The sequence below is a fragment of the Pelophylax lessonae genome (genome assembly GCF_965119305.1).
Source record: "Pelophylax lessonae genome assembly, chromosome: 1".
Lineage (NCBI taxonomy): Eukaryota > Metazoa > Chordata > Amphibia > Anura > Ranidae > Pelophylax > Pelophylax lessonae.
The window spans coordinates 230,115,587-230,133,525 of record NC_138768.1 but is presented as its reverse complement, the minus strand read 5'-3'; the positions used below and the strand labels follow the sequence as shown (position 1 = coordinate 230,133,525).

Here is a 17,939-nt window from a genome sequence, read left to right as displayed (position 1 = left end):
AGGCCTGTATGGTAGAGTGGCCAGCTGTAAGCCACTTCTCAGTAAAAGGCACATGGCACCCCGCCTGGAGTTTGCCAAAAGGCACCTGAAGGACTCTCAGACCATGAGAAATAAAATTCTCTGGTCTGATGAAACAAACATTGTGCTCTGACATGCACAGTTAACTGTGGGACCTTATATAGACCTGTGTGTGCCTTTTTGCCTGAACGGCAAAAGTCATGTCTGAAGAAAAGCAGGCAACGCTCATCACCTGACCAATAGCATCCCTATGGTGAAGCATGGTGGTGGCAGCATCATGCTGTGCGGATGTTTTTCAGTGGCAGGAATTGGGAGACTAGTCAGGTTTAAGGGAAAGATGAATGCATCCTTGAGGAAAACCTGCTTCAGAGCTCAGACTGGGATGAAGGTTCATCTTCCAACAGGACAATGACCCTAAGCACACAGTCAAGATAACAAAGGATTGGCTATGGGACAACTCTGTGAATGTCCTTAAGTGGCCTAGCCAAAGTCCAGACTTGAACACAATTGAACATCTCTGGCGAGATCTGAAAATGGCTGTGCATTGACGCTCCCCATCCAACCTGATGGAGCTTGAGAGGTCCTGCAAAGAAGAATGGGAGAAACTGCCCAAAAATAAGTGTGCCAAATTTGTAGCATCATACTCAAAAAGACTTGAGGCTGTAATTGGTGTCAACGGTGCTTCAACAAAGTATTGAACAAAGGCTGTGAATACTTATGTACATGTGATTTTTTTATTTTTTTTTTTTATTTTAAAGCGGAGTTCCGGGCACAGAAGTCATTTTTCACTGAACATACCCCCGGGACAGTCAGGGCTAGCACATTCCACAATGGCTAGCCTCTGATCTGTCCCGGTTCGCACTTACCTTTTAGAAGAAATACTTACTTATAAAATTTCTTCCACAGCGTTTCCATCTGTCTTGTGGGCAGCTGAAGCCGGCGCGGTCCTCTTCTGGGTCTTCTTCCGCGTCTTCTTGTCCCAAAATGCGCCTGCACCGGCCCCTCTCGTCACTTCCAGTGCGGCGCCGCATTCCTCCACAGCTTCTGGGCATGCCCAGAAGCTGTTTAGCAGGGGAATGCGGCGTCGCCCGGAAGTGACGAGCGGGGCCGGTGCCGTCGCATTGATTCCTGGGAGCGATGACGTTCAGCTCCCAGGAATCAGTGCAAGCCAGGAAGTGACGGGTGAGCCGCGGCGCAGAGGGAGGAAGTGAAGACTAGGTGAGTATCTTCGATCTTCAATTACAAGGTGAGTGAATGAAAAAAAAAAAATCTAACTATCCAATTCTGTTTCAGGTTAAGGGGAAGAAGCGGACGGGCACAAAAATAAATATTGATTTTGTGCCCGGAACTCCGCTTTAATACATTTGCAAAAATTTCAAACAAGCTTCTTTTTATGTTATTATTATGGGATATTGTTTGTAGAATTTTGAAGACAATAATGAGTTTAATGCATTTTGGAATAAGATACAGAAAAAACTTTTGTTTTCAATGGTGCCACTCAAATGTATCTAAACCCAAGAACAAAAATTTTATGTAGTGCAACTCACCTTTCATTAGAATTTGTTTTTATTTTTTACACTTTTTTCTTCTTTATTATCACCTGGTGATCCTGCCAGGAATACAATTTCTGTTCTAGAGTGACAATTGTACTCTATCAAAGGGGAGCAGCGTTGTCACCCTAGGAAGATAGTGTGTTTGAACTATATATTACCCCCCTTCATAAAATAAAGGTGTTTTGTAGTTAATGGGATAGCTGGGAACAATAGTACCTGATAACAGTCTGCAGAAGAAGAGAGCATAGTAAGTTATCAGCTCACAAGATTTTTAGCTGGATGAACAGCTATTTATTTTTATTTTTTTGCATTTCTTTACCAGATATAACAAAATGCTTTTGGTGGTATATTTAACAGACCAAAAGGGAGCAAATAAGAGAAAACAGGATTCATGACTTACCTGTAAAATCATTTTTTGAGTACATCACAGGACACGGGGGAGTTACTTCCCGGACTACTGGGTTATGCCCCACCTCTAAGTAATGTAATGGGTACACACTAGCAAATGGTAAACCCTTGGCTTAGCCCTACTTAACCCCACCAACTCCCAGCATTGTTTCCGTTTTGCCAGTAGGCAATGTTGGAGTGAGACAAGAGGAAAGGGATCTAAAGTATCTCACAAAAGTTAGTACACCCCTCACATTTTTGTAAATATTTTATTATATCTTTTCATGTAACAACACTGAAGAAATTACACTTTGCTACAATGTAAAGTAGCGAGTGTACAGCTTGTATAACAGTGTAAATTTGCTGTCCCCTCAAAAAGAATCAACACACAGCCATTAATGTCTAAACCGCTGGCAACAAAAGTGAGTACACCCCTAAGTGAAATAGTCCAAATTGGGCCCAATTAGTAATTTTCCTTCCCCGGTGTCATGTGACTCGTTAGTGTTACAAGGTCTCAGGGGTGAATGGGGAGCAGGTGTGTTAAATTTGGTGTTATCACTCTCACTCTCTCATACTGGTCACTGAAAGTTCAACATAGCACCTCATGGGAAAGAACTCTCTGAGCATCTGAAAAAAAGAATTGTTGCTCTACTTAAAGATGGCCTAGACTATAAGAAGATTGCCAAGATGCTGAAACTAAGCTGCAGCATGGTGGCCAAGACCATACAGCGGTTTAACAGGACCAGTTCCACTCAGAACAGGCCTCTCCATGGTCAACCAAATTAGTTGAGTGCACGTGATAAGCGTCATATCCAGAGGTTGTCTTTGGGAAATAGACGTATGAGTGCTGCCAGCATTGCTACAGAGATTGAAGGGGTGGGGGGTCAGCCTGTCAGTGCTCAGACCATACGCCACGCACTGCATCAAATTGGTCTGCATGGCTGTCATCCCAGAAGGAAGCCTCTTCTAAAGATGATGCACAAGAAAGCCCGCAAACAGTTTGCTGAAGACAAGCAGACTAAGGACATAGATTACCGGAACCATGTCCTGTCATCTGATGAGACCAAGATAAACGTATTTGGTTCAGATGGTGTCAAGTGTGTGTGGCGGCAATCAGGTGAGTACAAAGACAAGTGTGTCTTGACTACAGTCAATCATGGTGGTGGGAGTGTCATGGTTTGGGGCTTCAGGAGTACTGCTGGCACTGGGGAGCTACAGTTCATTGAGAGAACCATGAATACCAACATGTACTGTGACATACTGAAACAGGGCATGATCCCCTCCCTTCAGGGTAGTATTCCAACATGATAATGATCCCAAACACACCTCCAAGACGACCACTACCTTGCTAAAGAAGCTGAGGGTAAAGGTGATGGATTGGGCAAGCATGTCTCCATACCTAAACCCTATAGAGCATCCGTGGGGCATCCTCAGATGGAAGGTGGAGGAGCGCAAGGTCTCTAACATTCACCAGCTCTGTGATGTCGTTATGGAGGAGTGGAGGAGGACTCCAGTGGCAACCTGTGAAGCTATGGTGAACTCCAAGCCCAAGAGGGTTAAGGCAGTGCTGGAAAATAATGGTGGCCACACAAAATATTGACACTTTGGGTCCAATTTGGACATTTCTACTTAGGGGTGTACTCACTTTTGTTGCCATCAGTTTAGACATTAATGGATGTGTTAAAATCCCCCAGGAAGGGATTTTAAGGGAAGGCAAAAATCATGTGTAGCACCCTCCCAGGTAGGCGCTAGAGAGAAAGTATAGTTTTGAGACCTGTCTGCTTACCAGAAGGACTGCAGGTAAATCTATATTGTTTTCTGCCTACCAGAGAGCAGGATCTGTTAGCGAGGTCTGCTCAATGTGCTCAGGTGTAACTCGTTCTGTCTGCAGAGTGTTTCACACTGGTCCAATAGGGAGGCATATTGGACAGTGGGAGGAAACCTGACAAATGAGTGCACAGGCGTTTGATACAGCCCTTATGATTTGGCAGAGGAAAAGTACATCAGTGCATACTGGGATAATGTATAAAAGCCAGGAGCACATGTGCTCGGGGTCTTTCAGCTGGATAGCAGAGTCCCGAAATGAGGGGGCAGCTGCCTCCTCCTCCGTAGAGGTGCCATGCGGCCTCAGGTAGTCGACCTGAGGGCCTGGAGAGTGCTAGTGAGGAACTGAATCCAGAGGTCCGGTGAATCTAACTGAAAGGGGAGACGCTGGAGGATATGATTCTGCAGTACAGTGAGTACAGGTCTGTGTCAAGGGGCCTGACCTGAGGGGGGCCACCCCTGCAGCTGGAAGAGTCAGTGGACAGGTGTCAGTAAAGGGGAAGTGTAATGATCCTCCATAACCTTCCTACTAAGCTTACACTATCTAGCTCTGCATATTAAGGACTGTAACTATCATCTGCACTGTTGTTTTAGATTGCTAGCTCTTGAGCCTACTAACATCTATCCTTGCACTGGGTTAGTCTCTCCTGTATGTCATCTGCTGTCCTACCACCTACTACCATACATGATTGCTAACCTATCTGCATCCTACCTGTTACCATCTATACTCTCATGAACATTTCTCTCAAGTGCTGTTCACCTATTTGTCACTGTTCATACTTGTCTCTTCAACTCATCACCACTATACTGCTATATACATCTTTTTTTTTTTTCCAATAAAAAGCTTTATTGCATAAGTTATCAAGAAACAAACAATATCTCCAGTATCATACAAGAAAATAATTGAACAGTGCAAATCAGAGCATCTTGGAACATGGATAAATCATATAAATGTATACGGTATAGGTCAGATAGGTGCAATACATAACAATACAGAAGGAATAACAGAACTGCAATGACCAGACCATACGAAAACATAGACAATCCAATGAGATAAAGGCCGCAATCCGCGGCCACGGCAAGGAAGCCGTAGAGAAAAAAGATGGGGGAAGAAAGAGGAAAGAGCAAAGCAAAGAGCAAGAAGGGGGTCAGAATAGGGAAAAAGGGGGAGTGTGCAATATCAAGACGATTATATGCATGGGGATTCAATAATCGTCCTCCGAGTCACGAATCATATCATTCAATTTAAGTTATCAGTAAAAGTAAGGTTCAGGCTTAATGGGTAACAAATCTTTTGAAGGTGTCAGAGAATGTAAATTCCAACCAGGGTCGCCAGACTCTGTGGAATGAAGAGTCGGTTTCTTTCTTTATGGCAATTATCTCCTCCATTTCATAAAAAGTTTTGGTTCTATCAATCCATTCTTTTATAGAAGGCCCAGACTGGGCATTCCAATGTAGAGGGATGACTGCCTTTGCAGCATTGAGCAAGTGTCTGGTAAGGGATCGCTTATATTTCCTATAAGATTCGTTGTGCAGATGTAAAAGACAGCAAGCAGCATCTAGCGGTATTTTAGTGTTAGTAATGAGCTTTATAAGGTGTATAACCTCTCTCCAGAATTCCTGTATGATGGAGCACTCCCACCACAGATGCAAGAAGGTCCCCCTCTCCTTTAGACACCTCCAACATCTGTCCGAGATCTGCGCAGACCACACCTTAAGTTGCACAGGGGTGATGTACCAATGTGTCAGAATTTTATAGGAAGTCTCTTGCACTTTTGTGCTCAAAGAGCATTTATGTGTGAAGACACACGCTTTTTCCCACTGCTTGTCTGTAATTGTACAATTTAAATCTTTCTCCCATAACGATCTGTTTTTGTCAGACAAGACTTCACAGGACAGAGATAGCCATTGATATGCCTGTGAGGTAGTTTTGGTGCGCGATGTCTGTCCAAGGCAGATCTCCTCCAGAGCCGTTAGAGGGGTGTTTAATTGCAATTTGGATTTTGCGTTTCGAAAGAAGTTATGAAGCTGCACATAGTTCCAAAAGGAAAGATGAAAATCCTTGGGTTTACTATTATTAAACTCTTCGAGAGAGATCAACCTGCTGCCAGAGATGCAGTCAGCAACTCGCAACTGTTCCCTGTGGCGGTCCCCCTCGCCTGGTTCAGACTTAAAATCAAGGCCTGGGGTAAAATCCGGATTGTTTGAAACAGAGGTCATCAACCCAAATTTGGTAATCAGACAATGTTTGATTGTGACACGATTGATGATGTCCAGGGTAGTGGATATTAAAGGATGCTGTTTAATTTCTAAAGGGTAATTTTCGGGACTTGACCAAAGGAGATTTTGTGTAAGGAAATTAGTACAGTCTCTTTCTAGGGCAACCCAATCCTTTTGTGAAGCATGGCAGTGCCAGTCCACAACTCTCGTGATGTGAGTGGCTTGATGGTATTTAGCAAAGTTTGGCAGACCTATACCTCCACTGTTCTTAGAACGTTGTAGTATCTGAAGGTTAATTCTCGGTCTCTTATGTGCCCATAAAAATTGTCTCTGAATGGTATTAAGTTTACGGAAAAAACATGGCGGGATCTTGATCGGTAGAGCATGGAAAAGATATAGTAGGCGTGGAAGGATTACCATCTTCAAAATAGCCGCCCTCCCGAACCAAGAAAATTTCTTTGTGTTCCAGCTCTTAAGATCTCTGCTAATGTCCGTTAACAGAGGGGTGAAATTTGCGTCATAAATCATGTCAGTTTTGGGAGTTAAATGGATACCCAAATACTTCAAAGATCTAGGCACCCATCTATAGGGACAATTGGCACGGGTTAAAGATTTAGTATTTTCAGATAATGAGATGTCCAGAGCCTCAGACTTTGAGTGATTCACCTTAAAGTTTGATAAAAACCTGAATTTCTGAAAGTGTAAGTTAAGGCTGGGGATAGATATATGCGGTTGGGTAATATAAAACAATAGGTCATCGGCATAAGCCGCAACCTTGAATTCTCTGTCCCCCACCCTAAAACCATGAATAGCATTATCTGCTTTGATATGTCTAATTAGCGGTTCCAACGCCAAGATGAATAGAATGGGTGACAGGGGGCAGCCCTGTCTCGTTCCATTTTTTAAGTGTAAGGGCGTAGAAAAAACATTATTGACCTTAACCCTAGCCATTGGATTGGTATAGAGTGAACCTATCCATCCCATCATGTTGTCCCCCAACCCGAGATGTCGACAGGTGGCAAGGAGGTAATCCCACGCCACCCTGTCGAAAGCTTTCTCAGCGTCGGTGGACAACATCAGACCCTGCAATCCCCGGGTCTTAGCCGCATGGAGTAGATTAAGGGATTTGATAATATTATCGCGAGCCTCGCGTCCCGGCATAAAGCCCACCTGTTCTGGACCTACGATGTTGTGTAGCAGGGGCCTAAGTCTGTTTGCGAGAATTTTCGCCAGAAGTTTAACGTCCAAATTGAGTAACGAAATCGGTCTGTAACTAGGGCAGAGAGTCGGGTCTTTGTCTTTCTTGGGAATAACCGTTATGTGAGCGGTCAGAAAATCAGGTGAGGGACGGGACAATTTGGAGAGGACGTTCAGAGCCTTGGTAAGAGGGCCTACCAGTAAAGGATGCAATAATTTATAATATTGGGAAGTTAGGCCATCCGGTCCCGGACTCTTACCAGATTTCAAAGAATCAATCGCTTGCAGAACCTCCTCTCGAGAGATGTCTTTTTCTAGAAGGGTAATATCTGCTTCCGAAATACACGGGAGCCCACTATCTTCAATGTATTGGGAGATTAGTTGTTCTCTAGGGCCTAAAAGATTAGCTGGGCGTGTCTGTTGGGGAAGATTGTACAAGGTTTCATAATATGAACGGAACGATTCTGCGATGAATCTGGGGTCGTGTATTTTGATGTTTTTCCTATTTCTCATAAACGGGATATGTGAAGCCGATTGTAGGTCCTTAAGGGCCCTAGCAAGAAATTTACTGCCTTTGTCACCGTGTTCATAATAGATAGCTTTGCTGAAGTAGATTGATCTTTTAGTTTTATTATTAAGTAAGTCTCTCAAATTTTTCCTGGATTCTGTCAGCTCCTCCAGGATGGAACTGGCCGCAGAGAACTTATGTTGCGCCTCTAATTTAGCGATTTTGGAGACCAAATCGTCCAGCAACCTCTCTCTCTCTCTCTTTTTTCTTGCTCCAAATTTAATGAATTCACCTCTGATAACGCTCTTGTGAGCTTCCCAAATTGTCATAGAAGACATCTCAGGGGAGGAATTCTCTCTAAAATAATTAGAAATAGCATCTTCAATCTCTTTTTTAATAACTGGGTCAAGAAGAAGCGAAGGATTCAGTCTCCAATTAAAATCTGGTTTACACTTAGAATCAGTGTTTAAGGTGATGGAAACAGGTGCATGATCAGACAAAACTATATGCCCTATCTTTGCCTCCACTAAATTGGGTAAGTCCCTTTGTGAAACCATAATCATATCTATTCTAGCATATTTATTATGCGGGGCAGAATAGTGGGTATAATCCTTGTCTGTCGGGTGTAATGCCCGCCATGAATCCACGAGGTTAAGGGATCTCAAAAGATCTTTTATTTTTTTAAGTTTTCCATATGCCATACTCGTTTTACCTGTGGAAGTATCCCTCAGCGGTTCCAGGGGAACGTTAAAATCTCCCCCAAGAATGATACATCCAGAAGCAAAACTTTTGAGTTCATTTATCAATTTCGTACAAAAGGTGACCTGGGCCCTATTCGGGAAGTAAACATTTGCTAATGTTAAGGGGCGACCATTCAAGGATCCCGCCAGGAAAATAAATCTTCCCTCAGGGTCCGCCAATTCCCTGTCGACTACAAATGAAGAGTTTTTACTGAGCAAAATTGCCACTCCCTTGGTTTTTGCCAACTTGTTGGAAGCTGTGTATGCTTTGGTAAAATGTCTGTCAGTGAACTTGGGGATGTGATCTACTTTAAAATGTGTCTCTTGAATAAAAGCAATGTGAGCCTTACTTTTCTTCAGTTCGCCCAATAATTTTCTTCTCTTCTCAGGTATGTTGAGTCCGTTGGCGTTGAATGAGACGACCAATGGTTTCTTGCCTAGGTGGGCGAAAGCCATCCTGAAACTGCACACTTGGAAGGGTGTGAAGGGAGGTTAGTAGGAAGGGGAGGGACAATAGAAATAGGTATAGAAAAAGAGAGAATAAAGAAAGACAAAATATGACCAGTCGACTAGAGATCAAACTCCCTGTCAACCAAAAAAAAAAAAGGCTAAACCGTTGGATCAATGTACACCCAAACGGTATGGAAGCCTGGTGGGAGCACTGGAAGAAGCACAACGTGAAATGTAAAAATTGAGTATTTGGGTCAAGAAATACCCCAACCCGAGTGATGCGGCAATATTGTAAAAATGCAGTAATATAAACCTTATAACAGCTCTACAGCATAATAACAAAATAAAAAAAAGAAAAAAAAACAATTTCAGAATTTGAGATATATTATAAGAACCATGGCTGTTCGGTTAAAGATGCGTGTTAGGGCCACAAAATTTGGCAACAAAAATAGGTAGATTTTAATATAAATACGAAGTGGATGACAAGTATCAAAGCAGACCAGGGATTCTGCCACCACTCGATGTCCGAAAACTTTGCCTACAGCCTTCTATGATTGAGTTTAACTCGTGTTATCACAGTACCTTAGAAAATCTGACGCGGTGGCATCAGTCCCTGTGTGTCGCAGTTCAGTCTGAAGAATTTTCTTAAATGACCTCTTGAGCATAATGTGAGGAGGAATCAGGTTAATTGATGATATCTGAAAGTAGAACAAAGTCAGCATGCAAAACATTCAAATAAGAACTGAATTTGAGAGAAAGTGTCCTTCAAAGCAGTTCTAGTTCTCTCTCTCAGAGCAAAGGTGACTTCCAGTGGCAAAAAAAGGAATTGTTCCTCAAAAGGTGACTTGGAATCCAAAGCCTCAGATCTGCAGAACTAGAGTTTCACTCAACACTTGACCCCACAAGGGAGGTAAGACTGCTAACACGTGGCAGCGGCCAAAGTCAAACAGAGTCAAAAGCCATGTAAACGAAAAAAAAACAAAAACCGGCCAAACAATCAGGAACACTGGTGAAGCCCACAAAAAGGAGAACTCAAAAACAAAGTGAGGGCAGGTCCAGGACAGTTTATTTCGGGTCTCTCATCCTCGGAGTTTTGGGGGGAGATGCAAAAGGCAATTGTTGATTTTTAAATTTTGTCTTAGACCCCCCTTTGGGAAAAGGCGATTTGTGAGCAGAGGTTGAAGGGGAACTTTCGTATGCGTGGTGATTGACAGGTGAAGAGGGCAATAGAAATTCTGCGTACCAGTCTGGCAGACTTATAGGATCTAAATGCAAATTTGTACAGAAGGATTGTAAATCCTCGGGTGTTCGCAGAAGATAATTCTTACCCCTAAAGGTAGCCTGTAACGCGAAAGGAAATTTCCATTTGTACGGAATATTTCTTTCCTTCAGAATCTCTAACAAAGGCCTAACCGCTCTTCTATTCTTTAGGGTGATTGGTGACAAGTCCTGAAAGAGTAAAATTGGGACCTCATTGAAAAGGATCCGTTCACTTTGCCTTGCTTTGGTCAGTATCTCCTCCTTGAGAACATGGCTAGTGAGACAGCAGATGACATCTCTTGGCGGCATAGTGTCAGGAGCCCTCTGTCTAAGAGCCCTATGGGCTCTATCCATTTCTATGGGGGACTCAGGTGGTCTTTCCAGCAAATTGTTGAATATAGATGAAAGTGCTGCTCTGATGTCACCCCCCTCCACAGATTCAGGCAGGCCCCGCACTCTTATGTTATTTCTTCTGCCACGATTATCTAAATCCTCGAGGTGGCGATTCATAGAAATTAAGTGGGTAGCGTGGGTACAAGTCACCTCTTCTAGTCTTTTAATTGCCTTGTCTCTGTACCTGCCAGCTTTCTCTACCCCCGCCATCTGGTCGGTTAGTCTCACCACATCTGCCTTCAGATCGGTGATGGCAGCTCCCAGGGAGCCTTTTATATCGGCTGCGATAGCCATCATATCGCTTAAAGTCACCTGTCTGTCCCTGGGAGAGGCTGAACTTACATTGTCCTCAGACGCTGTTATGGAGTCATTATCGATTTCTTCTTCATCCTCAGAGGCCAGTCTCCGCGCCATCTTGTGCCCAGTGGTTTGCTTCCTGGAGAGAGCGGCCTGGGCCTTGAATATATCGGCGATGATTTTGCCTTGATTCGTCTTGGAGGGCTTCACACTTTTGGCCGAGGGATTCACCTTGCCGATCCTGCCCATAATGTACCCCAAATCAGCTTATAAAATGCCGTAGAGCTGGTGCACTGCCGCCTCGGGTCCGGAGCTCAGGGATCAGGCAGCCATCCACGCTGCGCGCCAAGCCACGCCCCCAATATATACATCTATCACTCCAGGAACATCTTATTGAGTGTGTATATTTGTATGCTGAATCAGACAGACCACAGTGATGAGACTTGGGAGTTGGAATTGGTATTTCAACATATCTCTACATGACTACTGAGTGGAGTTTTTCTGCAGCTGCAAATCCATCTTGTTTCAGAAAACGCAGGAGCGTTACAGGAAGCTAGTGAGTGTCCCGAAGATAATGTAGATTCACCAAGTCTATTGCTGGAGAGAAAAGAGTAAGGAGACCTAACCCTTTCCATACATGTGGCAGTATGGATTAGGCAGTGTAGCTGCTTCCACAAGCAACCAGGTGAGGCCAAGTGAGAGTTGTCCTTATCCATTGTAAATAGTTACAATTGGAGTTTCCCACTATTCCCTTCTCCCATCTAAGTTCCAAAATAAACACTAAAAACCAATACCCCTGGGCTGTTTAATGTGTGACCAGCCATCAGGAGTAAGGAGGGATGTGTGAACTGTTCCCTAAGTGACTGTGTGCTGGTAATTAGAGGCAGCCCAACAAGTCATCATACAGCAAGCCTTAAGGGGACAGTGCTACACGTTTCCTCATTTGTACATTACAGGGCAGAGCAGAGTTAATTCTCAGACTACTGGGATGTCTAAAAATAAACCCATAAGGAGTGGGCAAAAGCAAACTAAGGCTAACAGACCCCTAACAACAAAGCCTCCTAACAGAAAGAAAAGGAACGACTAAGAGGGCTCTTACAAGGCAACCAGGAGGACTTTCTAAACTAGGCTGGAATCCCCAAAGCCTGAACATTTTCCTGGTAAAATTTACCAAATGTAATTTGTAAAAGACCAGGTAGCAGTTTTATAAACCTAGGAGACCAATGCCTGATAATTAAATCCACAACGTTAAAGCAGAGCTTGTCTGTGCGAATAAATAAAAGTAAAAGTCAGCAGCTTTAATTACTGTAGCTGCTGACTATTAATTTAAGGACATTTACCTGTCCAGGGATTCTGTGATGTTGGCATCCCAAGCTGATTCTTCAATTGGCTTTGAGTGCAGGTGCCGGCAGTGAAGCCTTCAAGCAGCGGGGGAAGGAGGAGGGGGCCATAAATGTTGTAGATTGTCGATCGGGAATCTTACCCAGAAGTGGTGGGAGCAGGTACCTGTCAAAACCAGGTACCTGCTCCCCATTCCCCCCAAAAAGTGGCAAATGGGTGCGAAGAAGCGGTGGAGCTCCACTTTATTTTTCCAGATCTGGAACTGTAACTAGATATGTAAGAGATTGATTTCAGGGCACCTTGTTGTACACTGATACTGAACTTGACCATAACATGACCCTCCAAAATAACTTATTATATGTACGTCATATACATAAAGAACTCCTGCCTGTTGAGGTGTGAGTGAATTTAGACATATGCAGTTAGTTTCAGTCCAAATTTTTGTTTTTTCAGAGATTTGGATATATCCAAATCGCCGAATGATATAGTAAAACATTTCCTGGCCTGCCAAGCTGCATGATCAGATAAGGGTCTGGTATGGATGTTAGGGGGGACCCCACACCATTTTTTTCTACTTTTGGTATGGGGTTTCCCTTAAAATCCATACCAGACCCAAAAGGCCTGGTATGATTGGGGGGGGGACCCCACGCTGTTTATTTTCTATATTCTTTTGTTTACAATTTAGCTGTCAGCAGGGAAGCCTGCTGGCAGCTGAGTCATTAGTTGTTAAGGACGCGGTGACCGGCTTCCCTATTGTCCAAGAAGCACTCACTCTCAAAGGTATGTGTTCCAATTGCTTCTTGCAAGAACGCTCAGTGGACCAGCATTTAAGCCTCAGCACTCGCCTCATTTGAACCGATATATGTCCCAGACAAGAGAGTTGAGTCTACCAAACCGTCTACACAGGAGCGTAACAATTCAGGGAAGAGATCCAAGTGTTGTCCAGTGGATGAACCTGATTTCAGGACTCCAGGTTCTTTTACTAAACACTATGCCCAGACCTAAAAAAAAAACTTGAAAAATGCCCATTGAATCAGTAATGGGTTGCATTACTGCAGTTAAAAAAAAAAGGGGGCTTCAACTCTTTGACTGCTGGGTCCTCACAAACAAGTACATCATCCATCATCACATCAGCCTTTTATAAATAAGACAGTACAGTCTACACTCTACAGCATGGCACATTTTTGTACAGAAGCTTTCTCCCTTCATTTATTGTTGCATGAACCACTGTGTGAGGATGCAGCAGAAAAGATGTAGGCAGCTTGGGTGCTTTCCACGACCCAACACCTGTTGCCTTAGATCTGGAAGGTTTCAGCTGTGACATTCTTAGGTTTTTTGTTGTCCACCTCTGTGAGGAGGCTCACCGTGGTTCCCTGAGAGTGAGAAATAGTGAAGATGACTTCATTCTGAAAATTTTTCTTCTACCTCCTCCAACCCCAACATGGGTGGCTGGGGAAAAACACTAATTTATCTCCTGTGGGGACAGAAACCAAGGCTATGGTCCCTTCAGCCATGAGGATATTTGCCAGTTGCTGAAATACCACGGTAAAGGCAGCATAAAATTCCCCCTTTGACACAGTTATTTGAGGAAGTATCCCCAGAAGTATGTGAGAAACCGGATGTTGCTTCAGAGCCAGAGCCGGTTTGGTGCTCCATAGTGTTAGTGAAGGGAAGAATGTCTCCAACAGGAGTTCCACCAGAGTTAAGTCCTCCCTGGTCCCAGGCCTCCCTAATACCAGATTCACAATACTGGTGCAGTTTTTGTGGCAATCAAGGCAAATTCTCTCCTGAAAATCCACCCTTCTGCAGAGCCAGCAAAGCTCAGCAACTCTTGTTCTTCCTCACCGTGTCTTACCATGTTAATGGCACAGAGCTAAAATGTTGTGCCTGCCTGCATAATACACTTGCCCTGCCATGCCTGTGCAGTAATGCCATCAGCTGCATGCATGGTAGTTCATGACATCACAGGCCCTCCCCCAGGACAGTGAAAATGCACCCTTACAACTCCCAGGCATGGTGGGAAAACCACTATACAACTTTCAACTTTCATGTCTACAGCAAGGAATGCACCACAGTGGGTAAAAATACATTGCAACCGAGATAGCTACAGTATAAAATCACAAGCTCATACATGTCAGTGCTTAAGAAATTTGAATGGGTTTAATCTGAATTTCATGTATTGATATTTTTGGAATAGTCACATCGGTCAAACTTGGACCAATGTAAGTATGCACATTCCATACCCGATGTTTGTGGAAGCGGCGAGTTGCCGTAGTAGTCGCTGCCAAAAAAATGATTTTTGCTGTCTTCCAGTAACCACAAAAGGGTTGTCTGCTCAGCACAGGCACCATCAGAAGAACGGTTTGTGTGCAAAGCATTCTCTGAACGGGATGGTGTAGTCACGTCAAGATCTTCACCTCGTCCAATCAGAGAATGCCTTGTATTCATTGAGAAAAATAAAAGGCATTCCTCTGAATGGTGCCAGTGCTGAGCTAACAACCCTCTGTGGTTACTATGCAGCAGGGCTGCTGCTCGGTATGAGACCGGGAAGATAGTAAGGGTGACTGTAGTAAATGTGCTTATAAAGGTAAACCTACAAATTTTCATCACCAATGCTGATTTGGGTAAATCTGGCCTCATATAGGGAATATATTGTTACAGGTAGTTACATTATTTATAAATTGTTTTTGTACCGTTGCAGGGCTTTGGAGCTGGCAATTTTAAATCACTATTTGAAGCTATTGAACAGGACCAAGCAGCACGAGGAAACCTAACTGTTCTTACGCCAAATGGGGAGTTGGAAAGTCTATAGGAATTATATGTCATGAGTTTACAGTAACACCTGCATATCATTTTGTGATAAATATATTACTAATTAAGTGGTACTTTATTCTCACTCTAGGTCAAAATGATATCTCCAGATTATTTCTATAGCCAGTTTTGACCAGGATATAATCAATGTATAATTTCTACAGTGATCTTGTCCCTTTCCTGCATGAAGAGGGTAGAGGGCATATACACTGGTCAGCCATAACATTATGCCCACCCACCTAATATTGAGTAGGCCCCTTTTTCCACCAAAACACCCCTGATCCTTCGAGACATGGACTCCATTAGACCTCAGAAGGTATGCTGGCACTAAGCTGTCAGTATGATAACAATGCTTCTTTCGGCTTGTCTTCTTCTCATAGTGCATTTTGGTGCCATCTCTTCCTCAGGTAAGTGACGCACACACACCCAGTCATCCACATGATGTAAAAGAAATGAGAATAATCTCTTCTTCCATTTCCCTGTGGTCCAGTTCTGATGCTTACCCTACCCCTTGTAGGCACTTTTGGCTGTGGACACGGGTCAGCATGGGCACCCTGATTGACCTGCAGCTACGCAGCCCCGTATGCAACAAACTGCAATGGATTGTGTTTCGACTCCTTTCTATCAGAACCAGCATTAACTTGGTCAGAAATTTGAGCTACAGTATCTCTTCTATTGGAGTGGAATACACGGGCCAGCCTTTGTTCCCCTTGTACAGCAATGAGCCTTATCCACCCATAACCCAGTCACTGGTTCACCAGGTTTCTTTGCTTGGACCACTTTTGGTTGGTCCTGCCCACTGCAAACCGAAAACATCCCACAAGAGTGGCAGTTTTGGAGTTGCTGTGTACCAGCCATGTAGACATTACAATTTGGCCCTTTTCAGTCCCTCAAATCCTTACACGTGCCCATTTTTTCTATAATTAACACATCAACGTCGTGGACAACATGTTCACTTGCTGTGTAATAGATCCCACTTGTCATTGTAACAAGATAGTCAATGTTATTCACTTTACCTGTCAGTGGTCATAGTGTTATGGCTGATCTGTGTATATATGTGTATAAAGCCACATCTGTAATTTTATAGAGCTCTGCTATATTGGTCTTTAGTTTGATTTACTGTTGCATAAGAACTATAGTATTAAAGATTTTCTTTATAGAACATGAAAATATATTGGGAGTTGTAATGTTGATTATCATTTATAGTAAGGTCGAGGCTATTAAAGTAAGTTAAGAGAACATATAAGGCTTAATTCCATAGGCTGTAACATACACATTTGCCATAATGATCATTCTTTTCAGCCATTTCGCTGCTATTCTCAGCTCTCATTGAGAAAAAAAATCAGTCATTATGACACAATTATTACAGCTTAGTGTATTGAGCTTTTTATCTGTTGTAGTCTAGGCCAGGGGTCTTCAATCTATGGACCTCCAGTTGTTCAGGAACTACAATTCCCATTATGCCTAGTCTTGTCTGTGAATATCAGTTTTACAATGCCTCATGAGATGTGTATTTCCGCAACAGCGGGGGGGGGGGGGGGGGGGGCATAGTTTGAGGACCCCTGGACTAGGCATTCAACTTTTTGGTCTGGTTATTTAAAGGTGTCCCATGGCAACATTTTGTGGTGCCCTGATTCTGATTAAGTATTTAAAAAAAAAACACTAATTTGGATTCATAGAAGCAGTCACACTGACATTGGGGTCACGGCATAAAATGGCTGATCACATCGGTCTTATAGAACTACGAGAAAGCCTTTTTTTATGGGTTAATGCAACCTCCTATTGTATATTATGTTAGAAGTTAGGAATGTTTTGTGCATAGACACTAGAACAGGGGTCTCCACACTTTCTAAACAAAGTGCCAGTTTACTATTCTTTGGACTTTAGAGGGGCCGGACTGTGGCCTTTGGGAGTAGAAAATGTCCTGATAGCAGTGGGGAAAAAACAATGCACCATCTTTGGTGTCAGTGGGAAGAATTGTGCCCCATCAATGGTGTCAGTGGGAAGAATTGTGCCCCATCAGTGATGTCAGTGGGAGAAATTGTGCCCCATCATTAGTATCATTGGGAGAAATTGTGCCCCATCATTGGTGTCATTGGGAGGAATTGTGTCCCATCATTGGGAGGAATTGTGTCCCATCATTGGTGTCAGTGGGAAGAATTGTGCCCCATCAGTGATGTCAGTGGGAGAAATTGTGCCCCATCATTAGTATCATTGGGAGGAATTATGCCCCATCATTGGTGTCATTGGGAGGAATTGTGCCCCATCATTGGTGTCATTGGGAGGAATTGTGCCCCATCATTGGTGTCACTGTGAGAAATTGCACCCCATTATTGGTGGTATTGGGAGGAACTGTGCCCCTCCATAGGTGTTAGTTAGGGGAATTATGCCCCATTGTTTATATTAGTTAATAAAATAGTGCCCCAAGGGCTAGATAAAATCACTAAAGGATAAAAGCACACATAGCAAAGGTTAAAATAAACAATCTTGTAAAAAAAAAATGTAGAATTTTGTAATGATTTTGAAAAACTACATTGGTGGGTTTGGACCCCTTTCGTTATTTCTTCCAACACATCTCCAGGTAATCCAATGCAAAGTCCACACTCAGCCCACTTTGACAGCTAAATTTGTAGTTTGAGAGGACACCAGAACCTAATAAAAGTGATCTTTTGCTTAAATGCAGTTACTGTGTTTTTTTCATTAAAAATAGTAAATGTGTTTTAAATTAATATTAATTTGACTTGGCATCAGCCTTTGTTATCCGTGACAGTAGAACCCTGACTGGGAGGAGGAGGGGGCACTACCAGAAATCAATCCAGTGTGCTGCACAAAAACATACGGACAGTGAATATGCTGTCAGCAGATGAGCGGAGAGATGCCCTCCTCAGTGTGCTGCTTCTCCTTCACTATCCAATTACAAGCTAGAGGCATGAAGGGGAC

At 43.3% G+C, this 17,939-nt stretch overlaps 1 protein-coding gene across 1 annotated transcript in view; it reads left to right on the top strand.

Annotated features, from left to right (window-relative positions):
- HPD (4-hydroxyphenylpyruvate dioxygenase) overlaps positions 1-15,407 on the top strand; it is a 62,150-nt gene extending 46,743 nt beyond the window's left edge. Inside the window, exon 13 of the mRNA XM_082271039.1 lies at positions 14,890-15,407. Within this exon, the coding sequence (XP_082127165.1) occupies positions 14,890-15,000 (111 nt within the window). The 3' untranslated portion in view covers positions 15,001-15,407. The remainder of the gene's footprint in view (positions 1-14,889) is intronic.
- The last annotated feature ends 2,532 nt before the right edge of the window (positions 15,408-17,939 follow it).